Source organism: Platichthys flesus, chromosome 17, assembly GCF_949316205.1.
Source record: "Platichthys flesus chromosome 17, fPlaFle2.1, whole genome shotgun sequence".
NCBI lineage: Eukaryota > Metazoa > Chordata > Actinopteri > Pleuronectiformes > Pleuronectidae > Platichthys > Platichthys flesus.
Window position 1 is genome coordinate 11,585,413 of NC_084961.1, and position 26,343 is coordinate 11,611,755.

Below are 26,343 nucleotides of genomic sequence, written 5' to 3' on the forward strand. Positions count from 1 at the left end.
CCTCAAACTAAACTTATAAAGCTTGCCACTGTTTCCCTTTGAGGTAAGTTCTAGTCACCGAAGGAGCCATTGTACATCAAAACTTCTGGAAAAGTATAAGCTGAGGATGTGCTTCTTATGTTGTCTCTCAAACTTGATCTTGTGAGATAGAAATCGGTTTGCTCGTGACCCCTCTGATTCCCCCCGTGGCCCTGAGACGGTCCTCCAACCTCTGATTGGGAACCACTGCACAGAGGTGATGCTGTTGTGATATTATAAAAACTATCAAACAAAGCGGCTCCAAAGAAGGTCTTTAATCATCCACAACAATAAAAGCTGATGTGAGAGTGTAAATTAAAGCAGTTTCTGAACATACTGTAAACAAACCTCCCGGAAGCTTCTGGCACCTGCAGGTGGTTTATGACAGGATGACTCAGACATGTAGCATGATGCTAACCAAGGTTACAGGTGGCTACAAACCGGTGAAGAGGAGGTGGAGGAGGAGGAGGAGGAGAATGAAGAGAGGGGGCCTGGCAGGAGCAGGGTGGATGAAGAGCAGCAGAGGCATCACTGCTGCACCACTCATCCTTATTAGAACAGCAGCTCAGGCACTTTGACTTGAACACCGTTGGAGAAAAGTAGGCGAGGGAGCTAGCAGGCTACAGTCAAGCCTCAAAGTCACTGCTGGGAACGAGCAGAGACAACCTCGAGCACCTCCTCCTAACAAGCTAACCGGCAGACAGGGAGCAGGGCGGGCAGCTGCGGAGGAGACAGTCCCGGGACATGAGCTACACGTCCCCGGGGAGGAGGCAGCCCCCTCCCGGGAGAGAACAGAGGGATGTGTGTGTGTGTGTGAGGTAAAGGGGAAACTCCTCAGCTGCTTACCTGAGCTGCCATCGTTCCACAGACTCACTGTCAGACCGTCCCGTGCACTTCCTCCTGCGTGACAGCGTTACCATGGAGATCACGCGCCGCTGCAGCGGGAGGAGCAGGAAAGAGGATCAGCTGTGCACGTGGTGCGGAGCGCGAGAGGTCATCTGGTCGGTGTGCGTGTGTTCGTGTGCGTGTGCGTGTGTGATCTATTTCCGTGACTTGTGTTAAACTTTGTGCCTAGCCAACCATGTAATATAACGTGTGCAAGACCATGTGACCATAATGGATGGATAGTTTTTTTTTAGTTTGTTTGTTTTTATTTGTGGGAAGGGGGGGGCGTCCTTTTGTTCACATGCACACCTACATTTTCAATCTGCATATGTTTAGGTCGGGGGGAGGGCTGAGGAGGATGGCAGATACATTTTTGGTTAAAAGAGGATGGTATCCCCCCTCATCCCACCAAAAAAACATGTACTGGCTACAGGACCAAGGTGGAGGCCACTGACTAAGATGAATTGTTCCGTAGGTAATAGGTGAAAATGTAGAAAAAAATTAGACAAGATCCATGAATTATTTCCTGTGAAAATTTCAAAAGTTTTGTCAAAATCTATTATTGTTCTTATGTAATCTTGCTGAAAAAAATAACGGACACACCAACAAACAAATGGACAGAGGCGTCATCATATCCTCTTTGGTGGAGGTATGCTATCATGGTCAACAGTGAATGTGCTGACTTGATTATAGCTCCTTTGACATTACTGTGAAATGGTTTCCTTCCTCCGTCGTCATCAAAGTTCTTTTCAAAGATTTTCTCTGCAATATTCATGCTGAGCCGGAGAATACGTATGGTTATATGTAATTTGTGTGGATGGATTCTTATGCACATCGAGTCTCTAATGTACTAAGGAACATAGGTCTGTAGACACGAGTATAAAAGCCTTAGTTCTTTTCCTCACTTTTCACTTTTCCAGCCAATCTGTTCTTTGTGCCAGGAGGGAAAAAAGGTGCAGAGAGAATTTCATGACTACAAAAGCGAAGGTTAACATTACTCACAGCATAAAAACAATTTAAAAGGGAGCAAAAGGGCTCTAATGGCCCGACAGTCTTCAAAGAAAATGTATTTTGCACTCAGAATAATTCATGGCTTTTTGCTGGTGGCTTTTCAGCTTCGCGGAGACCCAGCATGAACCACTGTATTTTTCCCAGCAGGCTCTCTGCTCCTCGCAAAATGGCCTTCGCCGGGGCATACCTCGCATCCCCTCCAAATATTGACTGCACCGAGTCCATCGCTTATTGGAAAAATGGCTGTAAGTAATGTTTTATCAGCAGATGCAATCTCCACACCTGTACTTTCTCCTGTCACATAACAATATTTGACGATATTAATGATTTGATCCCGTGACATTTTATTTCCCATCACTGTCAATCTGCCAGAAAACAACTCACTTACCTGTGGCATTTAGTGTGGGAGGCCTGCAGCAGCATTCGCTTGGCTCCTTTGAATTATTTATGAACGGCAACATTTACTTGAGGCAGATAAACTACAGTGTGTTGCGACTTTGACATGAAACTCTTGACTGTTTACATGAAAAAATCCTTCAAAATGTACACTGGGAGAGGCTCTTGCTCGTCTCGCGCCTGGAGCAGCACTTAAGCCTCTATTTTTAGCAATCAAACTAGCAGTGATGCTGTCGGTCGCCACAATAAGTGGGTAATAATGATAAACCTGCCGACCTTTGAACTTCCACGGCCTGAGGCGTCTCCTGCCGCGTCCCCAAGGGCCCACGCGTCCTGACAGTTTGAGCAACGAGTGGCGGGCGGCTGTCTCAAGCGGCCTCCTCCTATTTTTAAACGCAACGCTAAACACAGCGCTTCCAAAACGGGCCAGAGCTCTAAACAAATGATTAATAGGGCACTTAGGGTCGCCCCGTTGACCAGCATGTCCCTATTAACAGCCAATAATGGAGGCCCTCCGGGTCAAAGGTTTAAAGACTTTCTAATAAAAGTAACACAGACATGGGGATGTGTTTTGCAGGAGAAAAAGTTGTGTCTCAGTTTGAAATGCTGACAAGTTAATAATCCCTTCTCAAAGGGCCCTACCGCAGTAAAATGGCCAGTTTGTTCTTACTTTTATTGCTATCATCTGTCACTCACTCCCATCTTTCTCTTTTTTTTTCTTGCCTCTTCTTAAGGGGACTCAAAGAGCTAAAGCAGCTTGTAATGTTCTCGTTTGGGCTTTGTTCTCTTTTCTTTTTTGGGTTGAATATGATTTCTTATTGTATTTTTTAGTAATGAAAATCTTAATGGATTCCAAAAAAGACATATTCATGACATGGTAATGAGATTCAAATTTGAAAGACATTTTTGACCTGAAAAAAGGAGGAAGTCGCTTGTGGCAGTGGCTTTGTCCTGTTTCCCACTGCTCGGGAATACGTCCACTTTCACTGTCAACTGACGCAAAAAATATATATATATATATCTATCACTTTGTAATTTGAAATGATAAAACTGGTGATATGCTGTTGTTGCTCTGGAGTCAATCCTGTGTACACCTTCCTGCTGCCATAAATACTGCTGTTGAAACTAATATGCTACAAATCGTCCTCTAACTCCTGTAAGAAAAGAAATAAGACAATGTAGTTTTAGTGCTCTGAACTGTTGGGGGGAGGGGGTCTTTAATAAAATGTATTTTTTTAACATTTTGAGTTTGTTGCTATGAGTGCCTCGGGTGAAGCAGGGATGTCAGGAAGTTTGGATATTGATTACCACTTTGTTACCGCTGACACACCAACAAACAAGAAAGGGAAAAACATAACTTCTTTGTTTGTTGGTCAGCGCAGGATTACGCAAAAACAAATGAATGGATTTCTATTCAACTTGGCGGATGGATGGGACATGGACCAAAGGCCAGGGCACTGTGTTTTAAGAAATAGTTGACAATAATATGAAAAACAAAGTCAAATATTACCAAACTAAAAAAAATCTCTAATCCTTAGACAAATAGTCAAAATTACTTTTATGACCCCATACTATTGTCTTTGATGTGTTTAACTCAGTGGGCACACATATTAGAGCTATTCTTTAAAAGCTAAAGTATCTAAAAGTGGAGATTAATGGGTATTTTCCTGTCAGATTAGCTCTATGTCCCCAGTGGGGAGACCCTTAATATTGATGCCTCTAAACATCGTATTTCAATTTTCACAATTTCCTCTGATTCAGACCCGTCATGTGTGAGAAGTTAGAGGCCTCGCTCATAGACACATGGCCTCTGCCCGACACAGTGGCTTCCAACCTGCAGCCCCTTAATTATAATCACTTTTCTTTCCCTTTAATCAGGGGTTAAATCACCCATTGTGCAACGACAAAACCCTCACACTTGCCAAAAACGAAATTTTTCAATAACGTAGGAGAGTCAGCAAAACCACACAGTGGGCAGACTGCCCGGACGGTGCGGGATGAAGGAAGACAAATCTGTTTTGCATAAAATACAAATTCTTGAAATCAATACAAAGAAACGATGGTAGAAAGCAGAGAGGTGGAGCCGTTCTAATGAAGTCCCTCTTCTCTCGTCTGATATCCTGTCCTCAGGAGGCACACTTTGACATTTTGTTGTGCTACTACACAGAGGCTAATAAGTGCATCTGCAAAACAGAGTTCTAGTCTCTTGTGCGCAGACAAAACAATGCCTCTTATGGTCCACTTACATTCCTCCAATCAGTCGGTTGTCAAACACTATCCTTGGTCATCATACACAATATGCACTGCGTTAAAGTGGCATTCTTGTAAACACCATATCTCTAATAGGGTGTGACAGGCCGCCTTTGTTTACACCATAATAACTGGGTGTTTGAATATTAACCTTAAGTAACCAGCCAGACTCACTCTGCTTCCATTCAGCCGTGCGCTCTGATAACCCGGGCTGACGTTTGGCACAGAGTGGGCCGCGCGTTATACCAAGCAGTGTCAACCTGGGGGGGGGGGGGGGGCACTTCAGTCGCTTCACCTGCGGTCCCGGGACATGGGGAGGGCATTTCCTGTGGACGCACTCACACATTTCGGATGCTGTGTATATCCGCTTGTCTCATTATGCAGATGTCGACGTGGGCATCCATAAACATGTGAGACAGGCAAACACACACACACACACACACACTATTTGAAGCACCAACTTCACTTCCTCCGCACACCCTCCCTCCTTTCCATCTGCCGTGAAACCCTCCTAAACCCTCAAGGCGGCCTGTCTCCCCCGTAGCTTCTGGATGAATCTGTTTAGTATCTTTCAGTTCGGATGAAGCGCTACACTAACCATGCTTGAGGGCATCTGGGATGGGCGACGGGCCTGGCGGAGCAGTGTGTGTGTGGGGGGGGGGCTTTTGAGATGGTCCAGACAGGCCAGCTCTTCTCTTTCACAACAACAAGGACCCACACTGAAGCATGCTCATACCCTGCAACCAGAGAGGGCACAGGGGTCCTCCAGCATGCCTGGGTCAGGATAAATGAACCCAGATGCTCCCCCCCCCCCCCCCGCGCTAACGCAGAGCAACCAGGCTGAGGAAATATGAGGGCGGGGGAATAGGTGGCAGAGACAGAAAAAGAGGAGGCTTAACTCTTTTGATTCCCCTTCTTCTTCCCCTGGTCGAGGCAGTTGTCTGTCACATTCCTGCACTTTCTCATAACCACTGATCACAGAGGCCTCATGTCGATGGAGCATTGTGGGAACTGATCAAGGGGGGGGGGGGGGGTGTTTGAAGGAGAAACTGAACAGCAGCAAATCTTTAAGTCCTTTCCTGTTCCTCTTCCTGTCAAGCTGCCACCTGGCCTGAGAGTGAAGGAGGGATCCAGAGGGAAGGATGGTTGTGTTTGTCTAAATGACTTAATTGAAGTTCAAGTTGGTGCAGGAAGTTTTAGACTGTAACACGGATTGTGTGATTAAATGTGTTTGAAGGACTTATTCTATAGATGTTGGTTTAGACTTTGATCCCTGCACTGCGCCTTATCTAAGAAACTGAGCCCCTCTAAAACCACTGTGTGGATTTCATACCTCAGTTTTGTACAGATCAATCAACACAAAAAAAGGATCTGCCAAAATGTCAAACTATTAAGAAGACAAGACAATGTTTGTCTGTTGCCACTCACGTAACGTTTGAATTCTGCTGATGTTAATTACATTTTTTACAGCTCATCTACACTGGCGTCGACCGTTTTCGCCAAAAGCTCTCGCATGCGTTGTCTTGACAACTTCTTCTCTGTATTCTACTTTCCTGACAATCCTTTTAAGATTAAGATGCATGTATTAGTCCCAAACACATGCACAGACATGCAAAGGCACACTCATGCAGGTAGGGAAATTTAACCTCTGCTTTTGACCCATCTGGTGCAGGACACACAGAGCAGTGAGCGACCATGTACGGTGCTCGGGGAGCAGATGTTAGGGGAGTAAGGTGCCTTGCTCAGGGGCACTAGACAGGGTAGGGAGACTCTTGGATTTTTGGACAGATCAATCCAGGTTCGTGGAATTTTTCCAGAAAATGTCCGGAGCAACTTAAAAATCTCAGACATTTGTTTTCCACATATAGCTCTGCAAAGTTCACTCAGAAGTGGGCGAGGTAAAACTGAAAAAATGCAGAATGCAGATGCATTTATTTACCTATTTACTATGTTTTTGTTTTGCAGTAGCGCTTCAAAGCTTCTTCTCCGCTACAGACTGTGGTACGTTCATCACCAGGGACCTCAGGAGTAACCTGTGTCACTACCAATCTGCCAGGCTCTCCTGATGCCATCCAGATGCCCCCTCCTGAAACACACACCGGCCTCTTTGTTTGCACCACTTGAGGTTTTCGGAGGCACACTGGACATGCACTAACACATATACAGATGCACACACAGTCGCATCGATTCACGGGTATACAGACACACACTTTCAAACCGACACAGATGTTGGGACACTCCGCAAGCTCACCCACACGCCCACGCTCACAAACCACCCCCTGTCTGAGCTAAGATGCAGAACTGGGAAATCAACGACAAATTTCCTATTTCGTCTCGCCTGTTTTAGCTCACTCCTAACCTACCTTGCCACGTCGGAAGACCAGGAGTTAAATTAGAGAGGACTACATTTCCTGAAGTGAAATGACTGTCAACTCAGCTTTGCGCCCTCATCTCAGAAGAGTGCAAGAGGAACAACTCAGTCCTTCCATTCGTTTTTTTCCAGCTGAACAGCAAACAGCCTTTGAACTATCAAAGGCGGCAAAAACGAAAAGGCATCACTCCAAAAATTAACTATGAAATAAAAGTTAAGATAATTTAGTCTGTGTTTGATCTTAGAAATGTTGTAGTGAGACAGCAGTGTGCAGCTCCTGTGTCTGTCAGCATGGCCATTAGGAAGTGCTGACAGCTATCTGATTGGGATGACGAAACACCAAGCACCTGTGTGAGTGTGTGTGTCCCTGCTTTACAAAATGCCATTCACATCTCCTCTTCTGTGCAAGTGGAGTGTGTAAGTGCTTAGTATTAATGTGATGTCTGTGCATGTGTAGTTACACTTTGCATGTGGGTGTTCTTTGTACATTTGAGTGAAAGTGAGTCTGTTGCATTTTTGTCCTCGCACATCTGTGTGTGTGTGTGTGTGTGTGTTTGTGTGTGACTCTGTGTGTGTGCGTGTGCGCATGTGTGTGGATGACAGGGTGCATGCCTGCGTGGTGTGCTGGCCGGCTGTCCTGCCTTGAGGGGAGATAAATGGCTGAGTGTTGTTGTTGTCCAGAGAGCAGACACTCAGACAGCCGCTCACACATGATTAATTGTTTCCTTGTTGGGACTGGGACCAGTTGACTGTGTCTGGGCCAAGGCCTCCCACCCAGACGTGCGTGTGTGTGTGAGGGAGCGAGAAAAGAGAGTGACGAAAGGCAAGGACAGTAAAAGAGAGCGGGAGAAAATATCGCCTCCTCTTTTATGAGTTTGTCTGTCATTGCGCTCTCTCTTTTCGAACATGTGCTATTGTTTTGAACCCGGCCACACAGTGCAGCGGTGACGTTCCCGGTTGGATGCAGTGAAGATGATCGATGGGAATTAGGGCAGGGAATATGTCCTTGTGTTTTATGTCCACTTGAATTGAATTGTACGATGTTAAAGATCTTTAATGGCCTTTTCCCTGCAATTGTTTCCCTCCCTCGTGTGGTTATGATGCAGACACCAAACAGTTTAATTAACCGAGTTCTAATTACTTGATCCAAGTGAAGGAAGCTCTGGCTATCGCCTTGAATCATGCTGGTTGCACATTGATTTCTCATAGGTCAATACGGCTCAGGTTGATCTACAGTGATGCTGGGTTTCCTGGAATCGCATGGGTGAGCTTGATGATTGATTAATTACAATTATCAGAGGCCTGATAATTCACCGGAGATGATAACACCATCAAGCATGCTTTACTGCTCGGAAGGAAAAAAGCCTCTCTGTTGTCTAAATTGTCCCCCCCTGTTAATTTCTCTTCCTTCACTGTCCATTGCTTTTAAGTGCAGCAGGACAGGTGGGTGGCTGATCCAGTGTGTTCAAATATCGGAGGCTTGGGGGGTGGATGAGGGGGTTAAAAATCTGGAGTGAGAATAGACAACAAACTCCCTAATTGCCAGGTATCTCGGGCAAACGGGAAGGAAGCGCAGCGGGGGGGGGCGGGGGGGGGGGGGTTGCCACAGACGTCACGGTTAAAAACACGCTGCCATCCTCGCAGGGCAGTTCGGCTCGGTTGCACATTGTGGTTTAATGATAGCGTGGAGATGACTCACATGCAGCACTGATTCACTTTACATTAGACCCTTAATCACAGCAGCAATTCCCCCCCATTGTGTTGGTAAAAGTACTGGACTCCACAACGACTGCGTGTTAAATAGATGTAAAACATTTACTCGGTGAGTGTTTCTACCTCAGACAGGTTTATGGTTTAATTGGTGTGTTCATGGAAGAATAAAGCGCTACTTTACAGCATATGTTGTTTCCCCCCCCCCCCCCTCACGTTTCCATCGTGTCCATTTAAACAACTTGTGAAGATGGACAACGCTTTTCGCAGACAGAGTATACGCAGTAGCGATCAGGGATGGTGGCCGCAGTAGCGACAGGTCGATCAAGTCAATCTCAGCTGTCAATCACGAGGTTTCAACCGTTATAATAGGATCAAAGAACTTTTTAAAAGCAAAGCCATCAAAATGAACATACATCAGTGTTTGGTCCATATCCCATCGGCTGAAATCGAGGAGGCGATTGAAACGCTTTGGCTTCCCTTTTGAGGAGTAGACATATTGTCCATCTTTATAGAAAGTGTAATTTAGCTAAGACTATAACGTTTAATATTAAACTTTTTAATATTTATTTCAGCGTGACTTGATCATCTCAAATCATGACTTGCGGTCTTGATTATTATTATTAGTAGGTTATTATAAACTAGCATGTATTGCTTTTTTTTTTGTTGCTTTTGTGAAATTATACATTTATCTGTCGAAGACCTGCAGGACGGCTCGTGTCATAAACAGCCCGGCTGAAACAGGGCACTCGTAATCCCTCCTGACATCAAACCAGAATCGTGTTTTCATAGTGACTCAAGCACCGGGGATAGCGTTAAACTGAAACATACCCATCTGTTTCTTTCTGTGTGCCAACATGTCAGATCGGTTTAGATTCCAGGCAGGTTTAAGTGACAGTGAGGCCGCTGCGTGATCCCATACCGTCTGGACTATCCAGTGTCATGTTCTCAAGCTCAGATCAGTTTATCCTCATTTTCAGCTGGGATTTGATGACGCCAGAAAAACACTGAAATTTCAGCGCAAAGCATGAAATGTAATATGAATATTGTATCCGTTAGTTGTGTAACTAGGTGGGGTAAAACCTTTTCCATTGTATGTCTTTATGGTACCCTTCAACCACAAGTATGACATTTTGGGTCAGAGTATGGAGCTTGGTGCTCGGTGTGGAGGCGTGTTTAGGTTTCTACAGATTAAAGAGAGCACTGTCAGTTTATGCTATTTTCTGGATTTTGGATATTGACATGATGTGTGTAGAATCTATGGTGACAAAGCAAACACACAAGCCTTCATCACACAAGTAAAGAAAGGTTCAGAAACAGCTTGACATCTTGGTTATCATGCCCTTTCCCCAACTGATGGAAAGATTGTAGAATGATACACTGCTCATATCTGTCCAGTAAATATGAAGCTAAAGCTGGCAACCAGTTTACTAGGCTACGCATTGGAACTGGGGGGAAGCAGCAAGCATGGCTCTGTCAAAGTGACAGAGACAAAAAATGACTGGAAAAAATTACAATGGACAACGTCTCAGAAGGTCATGTGCCAACCTACTTTTTGGCAGCAACCACGTTATATAAAGATAGACGACATGACCCCTCCCCAAATATGAAGCCAAAAGGTCTCAATTGCCACCTGTATGTCATACATTTCTCCTCCGTGTTAATTGATGGGACATGGAGGGAAAATGCAGCGACTTGCAATAACTGCATTCAATCCTGAGGATACAAACCTAGAACAGCAAGAATCAAGTAAGTACAATTTGCTTCAAAAAAGCCAAACTACAAGTGCAACTGATCTCAAAACTGTTTTTATTTGTTTGCTGTCCTGGCTCGGAGATGGTGGAACGAGCTCCCCATTGACTTCAGGTCGTTATTTGGGGGATTTTGTCTTTATACAGTCTCTGTCTGGACCGCAGTGTTTATGCAAAGCTAAATTCAACAAACCGATAGCAGGCAGTTTCCCAGAATGACCTGTTATCTTCTGACTCATTACCATATTTTCATTTCAACTTTCCTGAGAGAATATCTACAAGCAAGGAGACAAATATTCAATGCATTATTCCTTACATTTATTTTGCACATCAGCGTATGTACAGGATATATTCCCATGCTGATTTCTATACAAATACTTTATATAAAAAGGTTCAAATGCTATTTCTCTGTGCACATTACAGGATTTGTATAATTTTTCCATTGGTTTCTTCTGATCACAAAGAAAAGGGGGGGAACCCATCGAGGACAACACAGGATCAATTTGATGAGGATGAATGGGGTTGAAAAACTAGCCTGTGGTCAATCCACACTGGTTAATTGAGGCAGTTAGGGGAGAACAGACTTAAAAGCCCCAGTCCTCCTTGACACTGATGGCTGTCCTATAAGGGGACCTCAGGTCTTTTGATAGGGCACTCGACAGCGTCCTTTGGGGCTGTTTCACCTACCACAATAAACAGGCAGCCCTTTGTCACCGGGAGCAGGGGGGTCTGGAGGGGTGCTCCTCGTTATTATTTTCTAAAGTAATTATACCTTATTATCTGTGTTTACTTTAGCGGGGGTGCTAGTGTGCAGGTGTGGGCCATTCGGCGGTGGGGTTGGCAGTCTCTCTGGTGAACGCACCCCTGAGTGTCTTTTTTTTTTTTTTTTTTTAACTCTCTCCCCTCCATCTTTACTTGGAGGTTTTGGGGGGGCTTTGGTAGTAGTATTGAAGCCCCTCTGCTAATTTCAGCCCAACAAAAGAAACATGCAATTAGGGCTATTATAGTAGCAGCTGCATGCTTCCTAGCTGTGCGGTGACAGCTTCATCTTCACCCCGGCTCAGCGGCGGAGGGAATGGAGAGGGGAGACGCAGAGAGAGCAGGGCCTGCAGCGGCGGGGAGAGAGCTGGAACGGTCACAGTAGCCTCCAGTGTGTGCAGAATAGAGCTGAATATGCTGCCTGGGAGGCTGGTGTGTTTCTTCAGTGGAGACACAGCAGGAACTCTCGCCCACAGGCTCCTGGGGCTTGAGAACAATGGATCTGCCATCTCCCAACATGAAGCATTATGAAATGGTGCTCGCCGCAGTTCCATTGACTGCGTTGCCGCACCGACTCATGTGGCCTTCGAGTTGCGTGGGTATAAAGGAAAATTATTTGCAATTAAGAATATCCTTTTCAGGAATCCGGACTTTCAGAAAAGAGTCAGTTTACAGCATGTACTGCATTCTGTTGTTGCCATGACTGACACAGAAAACGATCTGGGGAAAGTGTGACGCGTATCTTTGATTTCTGTCAGAAGACCAAACTTCCTATTGCTAACAAAAGGACACGGAACTGCCATTTAATAAAAGAATAATCCACTGTAAATGGTTTCGTTAGATTTAAAAAATATACACAATTTGTTATCGCTCTCCCTCAATTGAGGGGGTCGATACATGTCGAGCTGAATCATTGGGGTCAAAAGAGAACGACAAAAATGCTTGGCCAAATTGAAGTCATCGCTAGATGGGTTCAAAGAACGAGGGGAGACACTGAAAAGGCTGGCGATCGCGGGGGCTGAATACTGAGGGCCCATCGAGGCCCTCGCGGCGTCAAACACAAGGGACCAATCTTACGCTTTCAGCACAAACAAAATGGTCACAGGTCCTCCTCTGTTGCTCTCACTTACCGATTCTCTCACTCCACTGACTCCGCAACCCTTAGAATAATCATCTGGCCCAGGGCCCCTTGGTTCCAGGGACACAAATAGGCCTAAGTGTCCCATATGGATGAGTCAGATCAGATCACTTATTTCCTGCAGCGCTGGTGAAATGTTTATTTTCTTTATTGACACATATATCAGTGGGAGCCGGAGCATCGTCTCTCAAACGCAATCTAGGCCGTGCACTCAGGAGAGCTGTCGGGTTGTAATATGCAGTTGATTGGGATAATAACCAGTAGTAAACAGGGATTCTGTGTTTTCCCAAAAGAGATCGAGAGTCTGTCAGATGCTTGTCAGCGTGCTTGCAGTTGCCAACAGTTAAACGCAAGGCTTGGGCAAACAGATTTCCACTTCATACTTTTCCAGCCTTTAATGCCAAAATATGAGCGCAACACTTTGAAGTGCAGAAGAACTCTTTCCAAGTACTAACACGCGCAAAGCAGCAAACAGTGAACAAGCACCACAAGGGGAGAGCACAGGAACCTGGAATGAAAGGCCACACACAGGCACGAGGCAGCGATGGAAACATATCCTCACATAAGAGACCAGCCTCATAAGAAGCAATACTTACATAAAAAACATATTGTATTCAAATTCTACTGTTTAATTATTAGAAACTGCCATGATTCATATGACCCTTTGTTTTTTGACATTTTTTTATGTCAACTTGGGGTTTTCCACTCTTTACAAGCATGAAGAGTGAAGGGAAGCACAGCCAGTTCTTAGCTAAATTTGTAGAATGATTACATTAAGGAAACTAGTAAATAGATGGAAAAAGTATTTTTTATCTCATCATTTTAATGATTTGTGTTAAATGATAAAGTAAACCAGTTTAATTTGAATAATCCTGCTGGTTTCTCATGCAGATCATCTCGTTTCTGGTATTTTGCTGAGTTAAGTTGAAACTTCTGTGAAGGCAGTCTTTTTTATGATTCATACTATTATATACCAAACCTGTGTTTCCATTTGAATAATAGGGTAAATGTCTCCTACTCTTGCTTCTTCATGAGATCCTTAACTTTAACAGTGTATTAACACTTATATGAAGCTAACATCTCATGAAATTTAGGCTTTAATGTATTTTGCATGTAAAACGGCACAAATTTGATAAATTTAACAAAAATAAATGTATAAATTAGATGAAAGTTGCACCAAAGGGAAATAATTATTGTGCTTGATTACTGTAGTTAAATCGCTGTATTTAAGTTACTTTCCTCTTCTATGGGAGGAAGATCTGTTGTTTTCAAGCTGGAAACTGCTTTCATAGCATTGGTCTTACTGGCATCCATTTCACCTCATTAGGACCCTGGGACTGAGAGTCGACAAAACACTGAGAGAAATCATTTTGCCGGGGGAGTGTGGAGGGGATAAATTGGCCTCTGGTTCAGTACGAGAGTCCCCGCTGTGCCAAGCGGAAGAGAAGGGCCTGGCTGGCAGTAGGGGCAGGCCCAGGCAAGGCAGGCTGGGAGACCGCATGCTGAGACCCCCTCCCTGCCTCTGACAAACACGGCAGTGGATAATCTCTCCTTCAGGGACTCGGCCCAGCACTGTGGGGCTGAGAGGAGAGGGGGATGTCATACAGCACAGGGCAAAGGAGCTGCCTTGTGTGTAGAATGCATCACAAGTACTCAGACACACTTGTTTGCATTGTGCACACTTCCACTGCGCACGTCTAACATACATCTTCTTTACGGCTTGTGTATACTTTGTGTCTTCCTCACATCGCATTGACAGACTCAATAAAAGGAAGCATACCTAAATACATGGTTGCTTCAATATATTAGCTCTTGAACTTGAGCTAAATTGTCCAAAATAAATGCTCCACATGACTCAGGTTCATAAGACGTCCATTTGCAGGAAGACTGTTGACTAGAGGAGTCTTCAATACAGAAATAGTAAATGCAAAGTTTTAGATTTAGAAATAATCTGATTCAATCCTAGTCTAAACATCTGCAGTATTGTTGGTCAGTAAAACAATTGAATGAACTTTAATCTCCAAACTGTTTATTTTTATCCATATTTCTTACAAAAAAGAAACAAATTCACGTCGTCAAATATCTTCCGGTGGTGTGTGGTCTACCGGTTCTATTCAAACAGAAATGTCCATATCCATTGTCATCATATACATAGAGGCCACGTCAGCCGCTATGATGTCTCCATTTTGTAACCATGTTTTTCCAGCTCGGCTCTGCGGGGAGGAAAAAGAAAAATAGAAAAATCAAGTCAGTAGAGATGATTACAGGTGGGTGGCTGAAGCATAAGTACCCTCTATTGATTGTGAGAACCATTAAGAGATGGGAGTGAAAAAATACATATAAATATTGCATAATGTGTGCAGCTATGGATTTGATGATTACATATATATGGGAGCTGTGTGCCCTTTAACAATAATGATAACTTTAAGAAATAGCTTAATAGCATATCTGTCATAATTGGCCTAAATAAAACAATAGCATATTACTGTCTGGAGTGTACTCCAATAAAAACAGACCAGCCACTTTTCTATCAAGTTATTGATTATTCAATAAGAGTGAGAGTTAAACCGTTGAAGCAGAACAGATCCTATGATGAAACTTTGATTATATAAAAGGCAAGTAAAGGGGGACATGTGTGATTTCTTCTGCATTTGTCTTAAAATCAGGATCTCGTCTTCATCTAAGTTAAAAACAACTAATTAAATTGCACTGTTTGTGATTGTTGAATTGTCCTCGTTCATAATGAATATATTATTCAAACATTAACAGCGTAGGTTGAAAAATGTATTCAAACCACTCGATTTATGATATTCAAAAGCTAATCAAAGTCTTAATATTAATATTAAGTTCAGCCAATGCTTAGTAAGGTAAAAAAAAACCACCTAAAAGCTTAAATAATCCAGAGCAGGTCAACATCAACATCCATGAGTCGACCATTTTTAAATCCTGCTGCATGTTTGCATGATGAAGGCTGCTGCTCTCCTCAACTCACTGTAGTGAGGCCTGACGTTTGCCGGAAAAACCTCAACACTCCACAACACTTCAGGAGCATTCTTTTCTTACTGAAACAAAGGCTGAATTGTCTGTGAAAACAGAAGCTCTACCTGTGGAGTAAAAGGGTCACTTTATACCAACATGAAAACAGCATCATGACAGTGAAGTAGACCGAAATAGCTCAACACCATGAAGAGGAAAACTTATTCTGAAGTTTATATTGGAATGATACCGAAAGTCAGTAAATATTCTAAACGTTGTTGACTCTTTCTGTCATTTTGTGATTCTGAATAGTTATATTTATTGAATAAGTAGTAACAATCCTTACATTCTAGTGTGCACTACAAGCTGACTAGATCATCAACTTTAATACATTTAAATCAAGTGTACTTGTATTGTCCAAGTCATACAACAAACCTTCACCCAGTAGAGATGCTGTGGAATGTTTACATCAGACAACCTAAAAATATTTGAACTGTTCTGAAGGAAGAACTGTTCTCCTGTGCACTTCTGATCCACAAGGACAGAAAGTGTTTGTTTGAGGTTAAAGCTGATAAATTAGGTTCTGTTCAGATACTTACTCCAGGGGATCACCTATTTTTTGTCCCATTAGAAACATGAATGTTTCAGGAATAGATTTCATGAATCATAAAATATTATAGTTGCGCACTGTTAGCATATTGTGGTTGTCCATTCTTCAGATTTAGCCTTAGTTTCCCATTAAAGTTAAATAAAAAAGTGTAGAATATTGGGATGAAAATAGGGATTATTGTGTTAATCTGCAATAAGCATTTTTGCAGTGTTATATGCGATATATTCACAAAATTTTCCAATTTGAAAGGTGTTATTTGGCTGCCGCTGAATAACCTTAATACAAAAATGAAATCTCACAATAAAGATGATTAAAAAGTATAAACTTAAGTGAATACTCCTTCAACTGCAAAATAATTAAATACTATAATACTCAAGCTGTGTCCAAGTGTTTTGTTTGTCAAAGGAAAAAAGTTTTGGATTGGAGGCCTGAGCAAAACAGCTCATGATCAGTGAGTAATTTGACCTGAGCACATCTATATATAAAACACAATCTCTTGTTTGTTATTCCTCACTCACACATTCTTGTTAACGCTCATTTAAAAACTGAAGCTTGACGAAACAACTATAAGTGAGACAGTGAGCGTGGTTAATCGATCTGTAGTTGTTCTCAGTTTACCTCAGCTGATTTGAGAAATCATCTTCTACGTTGTCATCGTCCCAGTTGTCTTCCCAAACATGAGCATCCTCGTCTTCATCCAGCCCAGTCCAATCTATGGAGAGCAGGCAGAGGAAACAACGTCATCAAACTACACCAACAAATCGTCTTTTAAAACATCGGTATGAAATTATCAAACACGGCACATGAATGTCAAACAACACAAATCAGGTGTACCTGAGTGGATAACCCTTCAGTCTGTTAGCTATGCTACCACCATGCTAGGTAGCTAGCAGCTGTAAGCAAGAGAAACGAACGAACATACGCAGGTCGAAATGGGGAGGACGAACTAAAGACTATTAAAATACAAGTACTGACACTTTAAATCAGTGGAGCATCGTACTATCAATACATTCAGATGGTTAAAGCAGCGGACTATGGCTACCGATAAGTTTGCTAGCTAATGCTAATGCTAGCTTGGCCCTGGCTAGCTGAGTCACTGCTGCGGGGCCCAGCTCTGAAAACCACGTCAGTTCGCTCACAGCACGTAAAACAAGACACGGTGACATGTGTGATATTTACCCTCTGCTGGGAACTCTTCAAACTCATCGTCCTCCTCCAGTAAACCCAGGTCCACGGTCTGCTTCTTCTCTGACATGTTAGCGCTGCTGTCTCTCTGTGCGTGTGTTGCTGTTGTTGTGAGTGGATGAATGGCTCCCTTCTATTTTACGCCTGCTACGTCAGAGATGTTCGAGAATGTGGAGGTTGCGTAAACTGCGTAAAAACAGCAACAGCAGCCAGCGCGCTTTCCGAGGCACGATGAGTCTAGTGTCTACGGTGGCCGAGATAGATCAACACATGCAAATAGAAGGAAAACAAATGAGTAAATCATCTTCATCAAAGTAACGAAACGATGCAAAAAGTCTCAACACCAGCAAACTCAGAAAATAGCAATATATTTTTTTTTTTTTTACCAGTGTCTGAACAGTTATCCAACCACTTTGAAATAACCTACAATTACAAAATTGACATGTCTTAGTTTGTCTTTATGTTTTAATATGTACATTTTGTTTTAACCGTATATCATTTTGTGTACATATTTTTAGTTTTGTCTGTCTATTTCTGTTGTGTTTAGTGCACTTGCCTTTTTGTGTTTGCACATGGAGCTGGGAGAAGCACAATTTCGTTCTGCCTTGAACTTCTTGTTGTGTGGTCTGAGTGACAATAGTTGGCTTTGACTTTAATTGTTTTAAAAACGCATACAGACTATACTTCCCTACTTCCAAAAACCACATTGGTAATTTAGTGTCGTCTCAGTTACGGCCCTTATGATGAAATTATTTTGTGTCAGTTCATTGAAGCTGAAGACATCCACCAGCTCATCCTCGTCAACTGGGACTGTGTGTTCATAGAGTTTCACTTTGATACGCAGAGAGACAAGCAGCTCATCTAAGTAAAGTTCCCCTAGTTCCTCCTGGTAGGTTTTGTGTTGTTTACCTGTAGACCTGGGGCGATATACATAGCAATATAACAAAAGTCCAACATAAATATCAATGTATTTATTATTCATTTTACACGCACGGTGAGGTAAATACCACAACCTTCATTATGGAGAAAAAATAATGATGAAAAGTTGGTTTTCCCACATACATTTGGTTGTAACTTTAAGATTAGTCATTAGTAAAAGGGGACTTTATTAGGACTAAAGTATCACCTGGAGTGGCCTTGTGGCCTTGTGTACATTAGGGGTATTTGTATTTGTATGTTTGACATGAAAGCTTTTCAAAAAACTATGCAGACCAGCGCCGGATCAGTGCAGCGCCTTACAGATAAAACCAGAACTACTGTAAAGCATGTGTTTGCTTGTTTCACAGTTTTCAGCACGGTTGGTTTTCAATAACAGTGGTTTGACATTGGAAGCGTGGAGCAATGCTTGGAAAACACTTGTGAATATTTTTGATAACAGAGAACTGTTTCTCTCTGCCTCTCCGAATTTCTCTCCTGTTTGGTTCCCCCTTTCCCGGACACTCTCTCTCTCTCTCTCTCTCTCTCTCTCTTTCTCTCTCTCTCTCTCTCTCTCTCTTTCTCTCTCTCTCTCTCTCTCTCTCCCCCTCCCTCTGTGACACTACCACAAAAGCCCCATCGCTTTCCTCAAAACATATGCACTCAAGTCAGGCAAATTTTGCCAAAGATTTTTCATTTAGAAGCAAATGCGCAGCGCAACCCATGTGGCCTGCTCGAATAATGAAGCGTTAGCCACAGCTTAGGATGTATTTAAGATAAATGAGAGTGCACTTCTACCACAAAACCACTCGCACCACAATGAAAATTGCTCTGCAGCTGTCATACATTGACAGACGGAGCAAACCTCAACGTAGGCCCTGCATACTTATTCTATTTTCAAATTATTTTGTAATCGCCCTAAGCCTCTACACATGACAATGCCACAACATTCGCAGGAAAGAGGAACAAGACTCGGAGGGAGAGAGATGGCAGGAAGTAAATACCACTGTGTTTAAATGGCCTGATTCCATTAGGAAGTAGAAACACGCACAACAATTGGTTGTAATCAAAAGAGGATCCTTCACCCTTCATTCATATTAGAATCAAATTTACCAATCCAAAAAAAGGAAGAGGTGACATGCGCATCTGCTCACATTTTACATCAGTGAGGGAAATACTCAAACATTTTACTTAAGTACGAGTAAATACATTAAAATGTTATTAAGGAAAAGTACCACATGAATTTTTATACATGTTTTAACGTAAGTACTTGCTTTTAAATGTACTGTAAATATTGTTATTATAAGTCAAAGAATACTTAATGAGTGTGGCCTATGCTACATTGTTAACTTCAAGAATGTAAAGAATATTACAACATCGTAATATAAATAAAGAATGCTGCAGATAATGCTACTGAAAACACTTCAATAAGTTATGTGTAGTGGAGTAAAAGTGAAAAGTACCTGGAAATAAATCTAAAGTACATGAAAAATATACTCAAGTATAGAAACAAAGTAAATGTGCTGTTCTAAAAACTGAGCTTTTTGAGTCCAAACGCTATTTCTAAAAAGTTTTTCATGTTGTCAAAAAAGTTTATAATATAAAAACATTCAGCTATTGATAGCATGACAATATGGAATCTCTGCTTAACAACAAGAGACAATCTGTCAGTTTGAATAATGTGATATATTACAACTTAAAATAGGAGAAAGACCTTTATAGGAGACTAAAGTTGAAGTGTTGAGCGTGATCAAAGTTAATGAGACTACAAGCTATAATGGCAGGAGGAGAGGCTATTTCACTCACTCAAGTCCTGCTATGGAGGGACTTTATGAATGATGAATTGTCTTGCTTTGAGCAGCCCCCCCCCCCCCCCCCCCCCCGCCAACCCCGCCTGAGGTATAGCTGCTCTTGGTGCCCGCATCACTCAGTGTCAGGTGCAGGTGAAGCCCTGGGAAGCCGCTGCACTGTCCACCCAGCATACCTGAGACTGCAGTTACATTGAGCCTGGCGCCTGGAGTCTCCCTGCTCAGGGAAAAATAGGAGGCGGCGGGAGGGTGGGGTTTGGGGAGATACGACATGGCCGACGCAGACAGACTCCACCGCAGCTTGTGTCTAAGTAGCAGCATCACATTTCTGTCCTTTCACAAAGCCCTCTGGGAAAAGGACAGGTTGGCAGCCGCTGTAAGTGCAGTGAAAGAGACAGACAGGGGACGCAGAGGACGACTCCAGCAGAAGCCTGCCTGGCCAGTCTGACAGTGCAACACACACACCCGCATCCATCCTGTCTCTCTCTGTGCACTGCCTGAGGGCCACATCATGACCCATGTGGTAGCATGTGTGTGTGTGCGTGTGTGTGTGCGTGTGTTTGTGTGTTTGGTGTGTGTGTGTGTGTGTGTGTGTGTGTGTGTGTGTGTCTGTGTGTGTGTGCTTGGTGTGTGTGTGTGTTTGTGTGTTTGTGTGTCATTCCAAATAATCCAGATCACCTCCCAAAGATAACAGACTAGACCTCTCCTTTCAAATGTCGCAGAAAGTGACAGTGAGAGACAGCTGTCTCTGCTGTGTCGTCTAGCCGTATGTACTCGTTATACCTGTAGTCACTTTGTCTAAACAACTACCCCCCCCCTTCCTTTGCTGCAATTACACTTTGCATTGTAATGTTCCCCTGCCCTTAAACGTAGCCTTCCATTCAAACCCGAGCGTGTGCTTTCAGTTTGCCTTTAATTTCGTCCTACGAGCTGTGAAATTCCACGACAAGAGGGCATCAAGATATCTGAGCTCAAAGAAAATGCCCTCAGACGTAAAAAGAAAGTGATCATCGTGGATTAAAGGAGCTTAACTGGACAATTAATGAGGCAAATCCAAGAAAAAACATGTAAGCTCTGCTCCTAGGGAATCTGCAGAGAGAATGATATGCTTCCAGGATATGTCTGTCAAGATCCTGTATTAAATTTAATCCCAGCCAGTCAGTAAGTCTACTCCATTGTGTGTTGTGTGGAAACCTGGCCTCTCTGTTCATACAAATCCTTACATCCAGAAGAGAACAGTGGATATTGATTATTCCATGAAGACATTTTAAATCCTTTAAGTATGAGTCGAATAAAAAAGCTGCTGGTGTTTGTTTTGCTTTACAAATCCAGGGGCTCTCACTCATTGAAACGTCTGTCAGGACGAATTTAAGTTTCATATTTTCCTCCCTGTCCGTCTTGAAAAGCTCTGTCATCTTGGGCTTGAGGTACAGTTTGCCAAGAGGCTAATGGCCCTTTATGACAGTACAATCTGATGCCTGTCCCGGCTAGCCCCCAGGTAATCCTGTCCACCTCGGCGGCTTAGCCCTGCTCGGGCTTAAGTTGCATATTTTGTTTTTATCAGGACACTGCTGATAAATGCTATCAGCGAGGGAGAAATGAAATATGGGGGGTCCAGCTCCGTTTTTCCTGAGCCCCTACTTGAAATCTAGAGTTTGCGGAACAATGGCACCTCTATTGGTGAATCCAGACTGCTCAAAAGCAAAGAACCAGTAGCATATATTTCCCAACGTCCATAACATTTCTTCGGTGACACAGTTGAGTTGTAACGGTGATGTGGTTCATTCGCCACATAAACTACTTTAGATTTGTCATTTCTTTGCATAAATTCAGGATAATCCCGGCGCTCAAAACACTTTAAATGACAATTACAGCCGCTGTACTTTTAGACCCCCAAAATATCATTTAATAAAATCATAAAATTACATGCTAATTTATTTCCAGTAATGTGTGCTAATAGTGCACTACCTCTGTGTCCATGGTCCAATGCCATGGACCTATACTGTACGTGAAAAGCACTCACACACTCTTACCATAGGTGATAACCCCCTTTGTGAAAAGCACTCTTATTGGAAGTACCCATTATCTGCAAAGAGTATCCTCATGCGTTCACTAAGTCATTAGCTTAAGCTGTCCTCGGTGTAAAATCATAGTTAATTTCTTTGGCAGTGGTGCACGGTGAACTGAAAGATATTTTCATTGACTGCTGCAAATAAAATACAGACGAGTCGAGTAAGGAGAACCCACAGAATCACATTCATATGTTGTGTATATGTTCAATTTATTCACCTGCATTTGTGATGTTTTTATAATACCTCTATCGAATGTGTTAGTTCACATCTAATCTGCAAATGAAAGTAAAACGATGCACGTCCTCTCTCTGTCGTGCTTATTGAGCCTCTGCTGATTTATTGTGCTGTGACATGTCCAAAGATCAGCGCCACAAAAGGGCTTTGTGAGAGATGACGCGTGTCACCCGTCCACTGAGAAAAGATGGACACCTGGAGTTGTAACTTTGGAAAGGGTTTAAGCATCATTATATATTTTTTGTTGCATCCATATCCATCTCATCACACATGTCTCTCTTTTCTCCCATTTTCTCTCTTTCCCTCTCCCTAGTAATTTTATATTTTTCCGTCTATCACACAGAGGAACAGACATGCCCCCCCCCCCAGCCGCCTCTCTCTAGTTATGGTATGTCAAAGTGTGCGTGTCCCACTCAGTGGGGGGGAGGTTCAGTCGCGTTCACTAAATGAGTGACAAGACCTGCCCTGCTCTTCGCTGACACCTGTCAGAGCGTCATCTGTCATCCGTGTGTAGAGATGGAAATGAGCGGGAGAGACACAACATGCCAAAGGTGACGCTGACGGCTCACCTCTCTCGCTGCCGGCTTCTAAATCAATCGCGCGGCTCGTGTGCTGGACGGCTCGCGACAATTATCTCCTCTGAGCTTTTGCAGATGAACCTCATTTCGAATACGGTGATGTCACACTGCTCAAACAGTGGAGCTCTGTGAGGCTGTGGACGTGGCGTGTAGGAAGCGTGTTGTGTGTATCTGTCCCCACGTTCGATCATGTTAAACAGCAAAGGAGTTTGGGATTAATGCCGCCACACATTCTACATATATAAATCACATTTTTGTTTTTGCTATGCATCTTAGACTGGCTTCATAAGTAATGAAAGACATTCAATTATTATTGTAAAAAATGTATTTGACATCTACTTTGACTTTTTAGTTAGATGTCCCATCCACTAACACGGAGTAGGTGGAATTTTTGATCTATACAGCAGCCACCCACCAGGTGGTAATCAAGAGACTTTGGCTTCACTTTTGAGGACCAGTCATATCTTCCATTTTTAATTCCAGTCTATGGTGTGAACATTAGCTCACAGTGGCTTATATCGAGCTATACTCAAATATTTAGCACTTTGCCTTAAGAATCAGTTTGTTGATTTTAATCTTTGCTAAATGCTAAATAGTAGGTTAAATGTTATCCTTCATAGTTTACTCAGAGGGGCTTTTGCGAAATGCGAAAAACGACATTCATTTCGCTCTGAGATCTAAAGATCTACTGTCATCTGTCGCCAATATTTAGTGACAGTTTTACTTTGGACTGTCTTGAATTTAATCTGACAGGTGATACCCACCCCACATTGATTTCGCTGCAACTGTAACATAATCCAACTCTTTTCATTGTTGATTTGCTATAATCTCCAACTGACTAACTCTGCACAATTTGGTTGTACTGAATTCCATGCACCTAATCCCCAACATGTGGCCGTCCCTAGCCCCGGAAAAGTCTGTGATTGGTCTGATTGATAAATGAAGCTCTCCTTATGCTTTTGGGCGTCCGTTGGAAGGGGGCCTCCGTGGGTCTGGACTATGTCCAGGAAACCTGGGACAGGCACTTATTAAGTAGTTAGACCCTGAAGACGAGGCTGCAGACAGGGACTGCTGGTGGTCACCTGGACTTGGATTTAGCTTTGGCATCCCTCAGCCATCAGTCGGGTCTGGGGGCTCTGACTTTGGTTTCATGTTGTGAAAGGGACACAATCTTCTCCTCTGCGCCGAAGTCAGGGGTCATGTGTTTGTTCAGCCTGGTCAACTAAAGGGATGTAATTATTAGCACTTTATCAAAACAACCAGGCAAACGTCAACAGTCCCCCCCCCCCTCCAGATTTGTGTGTTAACAATTCAGCTTTGTCCACAAGATAAGGAGATACATTTTTGATCAAGCTTTGTCTGTCCTTGCTAACTTCATCCCCATGTTATCAATTTAGATTCACTTGATAGGTTTTGTTTTTGTATTAGGAAAATTAATCATCAAACAGAGAGGAAGACATGCAAGACTAGGCATTGATTCCCCCCCCCCCCCCTTTTGATAGTAATTAATGTTTCTTAATTGTTTCTTCTCCTTCAATACATTTTATCCCCACGGTCCACAGTATGTCTGTTCATCATCAATTTCACAAGTTTGATTAAATTATTGGATTCTGAGTCACACACACTTAATCTATACAAGGGAGAAAATGCTAAAGACACCACAGTATCCACAAACTTTGCCAGTCTGCGTTTTCAAATTGCTCTAGCAGCCAGCGAGGAACAATGAAAAAAAAAAAAAAGTCTGTAAAGCACTGACACTCAAGCAGGTATTAAACCAAAAAATGCTTTCTCGAAAGTATGGCCGTGGGCGAGGCTTAAGCAGCTCAACCAATGATGTCGGCGCTACAGCATCGGAGCAGAGCCCGATTGAAACACTAGGAGGTGAAAGTGAAAGTGGTGATTTGTCATTAAGGCCTTTCAAAGAAAGTCCAAAGCCAAGGGTCCAATTTATGCTTGTTATAATTTCACCCCAATCGCTCCCCCATGCCCCTAAACGCATTCTTCTTCTAGGTATGAGAAGAACGCCACACAAGCCGCGACTGGAAAGCCATGATTAAATGCAGGAATATCACATAGCGCACAATGCCAGAAATCGTTTTGTAGCAATGCCGAAAATGTTCTACTTGCATTTCCAATTCATCGTATTGACAGAGATATTTTTAAACATTAATTGTTATTACCCGTCTCTGCTAAATGGGATGTAATTTACTCCAGTGTCATTTCAGCAGCATTTGCATTAATGTTGGTCATGCAATACGCCTGGCAGTGGCCTCACGCTTTATGTGATCGAGATTGGCTTTGGATGTGAGCAGTTTCTGGCCTCATTAATACCGAGAAAAAGGTGAGGAAAGCCGTTTTCAGCGGGACTGCCAGGTACAGTTTCTCTTGGCCCGTTCAACATTTGTAAAACATACTCTCATAAACCCAAAATCAAACGCTCCAATTCTTGAATGGGATGTTGGAAAATTATTTACAGGCAAATAAAAGTTGCGTGCGACCACGTTAAAAAGCCGCCCAGTTTTTTTTTTCGGGGTATGGTTCTGTTTAGCTGAAATCATTTTCACTCCGAAATCTTGGAAGCGTCAACGGTGATTTGCTGCAGACTCTTGTTAATCCCCTGCACACACTTGAAAGTTGATCAGCTTAAGTGAACACAGCTCTCGTCTTCTGCGGACCACTACAAATGTTTTTTTTTGTGTGTGTTTGTGCGTATGCAGCTGCTGGTATGTTTTAAGTGTGTGTAATGACAGACATCACCGTTTTAGTGAAAGAATTCAGAGAAATACCTTCTGGTCTGCCCACACAGACACACAGATGTGCATCATCGCTGGTTGATTGTCGGTGACCCTGGCTGATTGAACTGGTAAAGGGCAGCCAGTTGTGCAGCTGGGGCTGCCCGTCTGGCCGTCCAGGGCACTGGGGCACTAAGAGGAGAAATGGTATAGCGTGACTGTGAGGGACCGCCGAGCAGCCATACCATGACCCCAGCAGACGTGCTCCCAAGTCTGCGCACTGTGCTGCACTTGTTCCAACCGGGCGGAGACGACAGAGACAAAAGAGCAAGGAACTTCCCCAGACCTTCATTTGTGGGTGTTTGGACAACTCTAAGGCCCCCGCCGTGCCCCCAGGGGCCTCTCAGCTGGCCCGGAGAGAGAGAGAGAGAGAGAGAGAGCGATGGAGAAAGAAGGCAAAGCAGTGAACACTGGGCAATTAAGACGGGAAGTGTGCGTGTCTGCAAGTGTGTGTGTGTGTGTGTGTGCGTGTTGTGAGCTAAGGAGTGATGAGGAATCCATGACATCATTGTGACAGGGATTTCATAAAGCCATTTGTCATGTCTGTAGTTGCAGTGATCCAGATTCCAGGTCACAATTTATGAAATAATCAACAGTTATTCAATGTGGAAAAGCTACAATGCATATAAATTGATGACAATGAATGACAACCAATGTTCCATTTAATAACTTTGACTTTAATGGACAGATGATGTTCTACCATGTTATTATTATTGCTGAGGTGTACATGACATGCATAAAATCAAATAATTGCATAATGTATGTAAACACGTTGTGCAATGTTTCCTCATTGCATGTGTATTTTTTTGTTGCTCATATATTGTGTCAGATAATGACCAACACCAGCAAACCACATAAAGAAAACAGGGAAACTTTTGTCACGG

The 26,343-nt window shown here is 43.1% G+C and overlaps 2 protein-coding genes across 2 annotated transcripts in view; both read right to left on the reverse strand.

Annotated features, from left to right (window-relative positions):
* Nucleotides 1–876, reverse strand: part of LOC133972541 (electrogenic aspartate/glutamate antiporter SLC25A13, mitochondrial) — a 47,355-nt gene extending 46,479 nt beyond the window's left edge. Inside the window, exon 1 of the mRNA XM_062410055.1 lies at nt 865–876. Coding sequence (XP_062266039.1) covers nt 865–876 — 12 coding nt within the window. The remainder of the gene's footprint in view (nt 1–864) is intronic.
* Nucleotides 877–14,296: 13,420 nt separating this feature from the next.
* sem1 (SEM1 26S proteasome subunit) lies at nt 14,297–17,215 on the reverse strand. Its single transcript, XM_062410367.1, has 3 exons — nt 17,055–17,215; nt 16,494–16,587; nt 14,297–14,502 (listed from the first exon to the last, which is right to left on the reverse strand). The coding sequence occupies exons 1-3, from the start codon at nt 17,128–17,130 to the stop codon at nt 14,460–14,462; spliced, it is 213 nt and encodes a 70-aa protein (XP_062266351.1). The 5' UTR covers nt 17,131–17,215; the 3' UTR covers nt 14,297–14,459.
* Between the last annotated feature and the right edge of the window lie 9,128 nt (nt 17,216–26,343).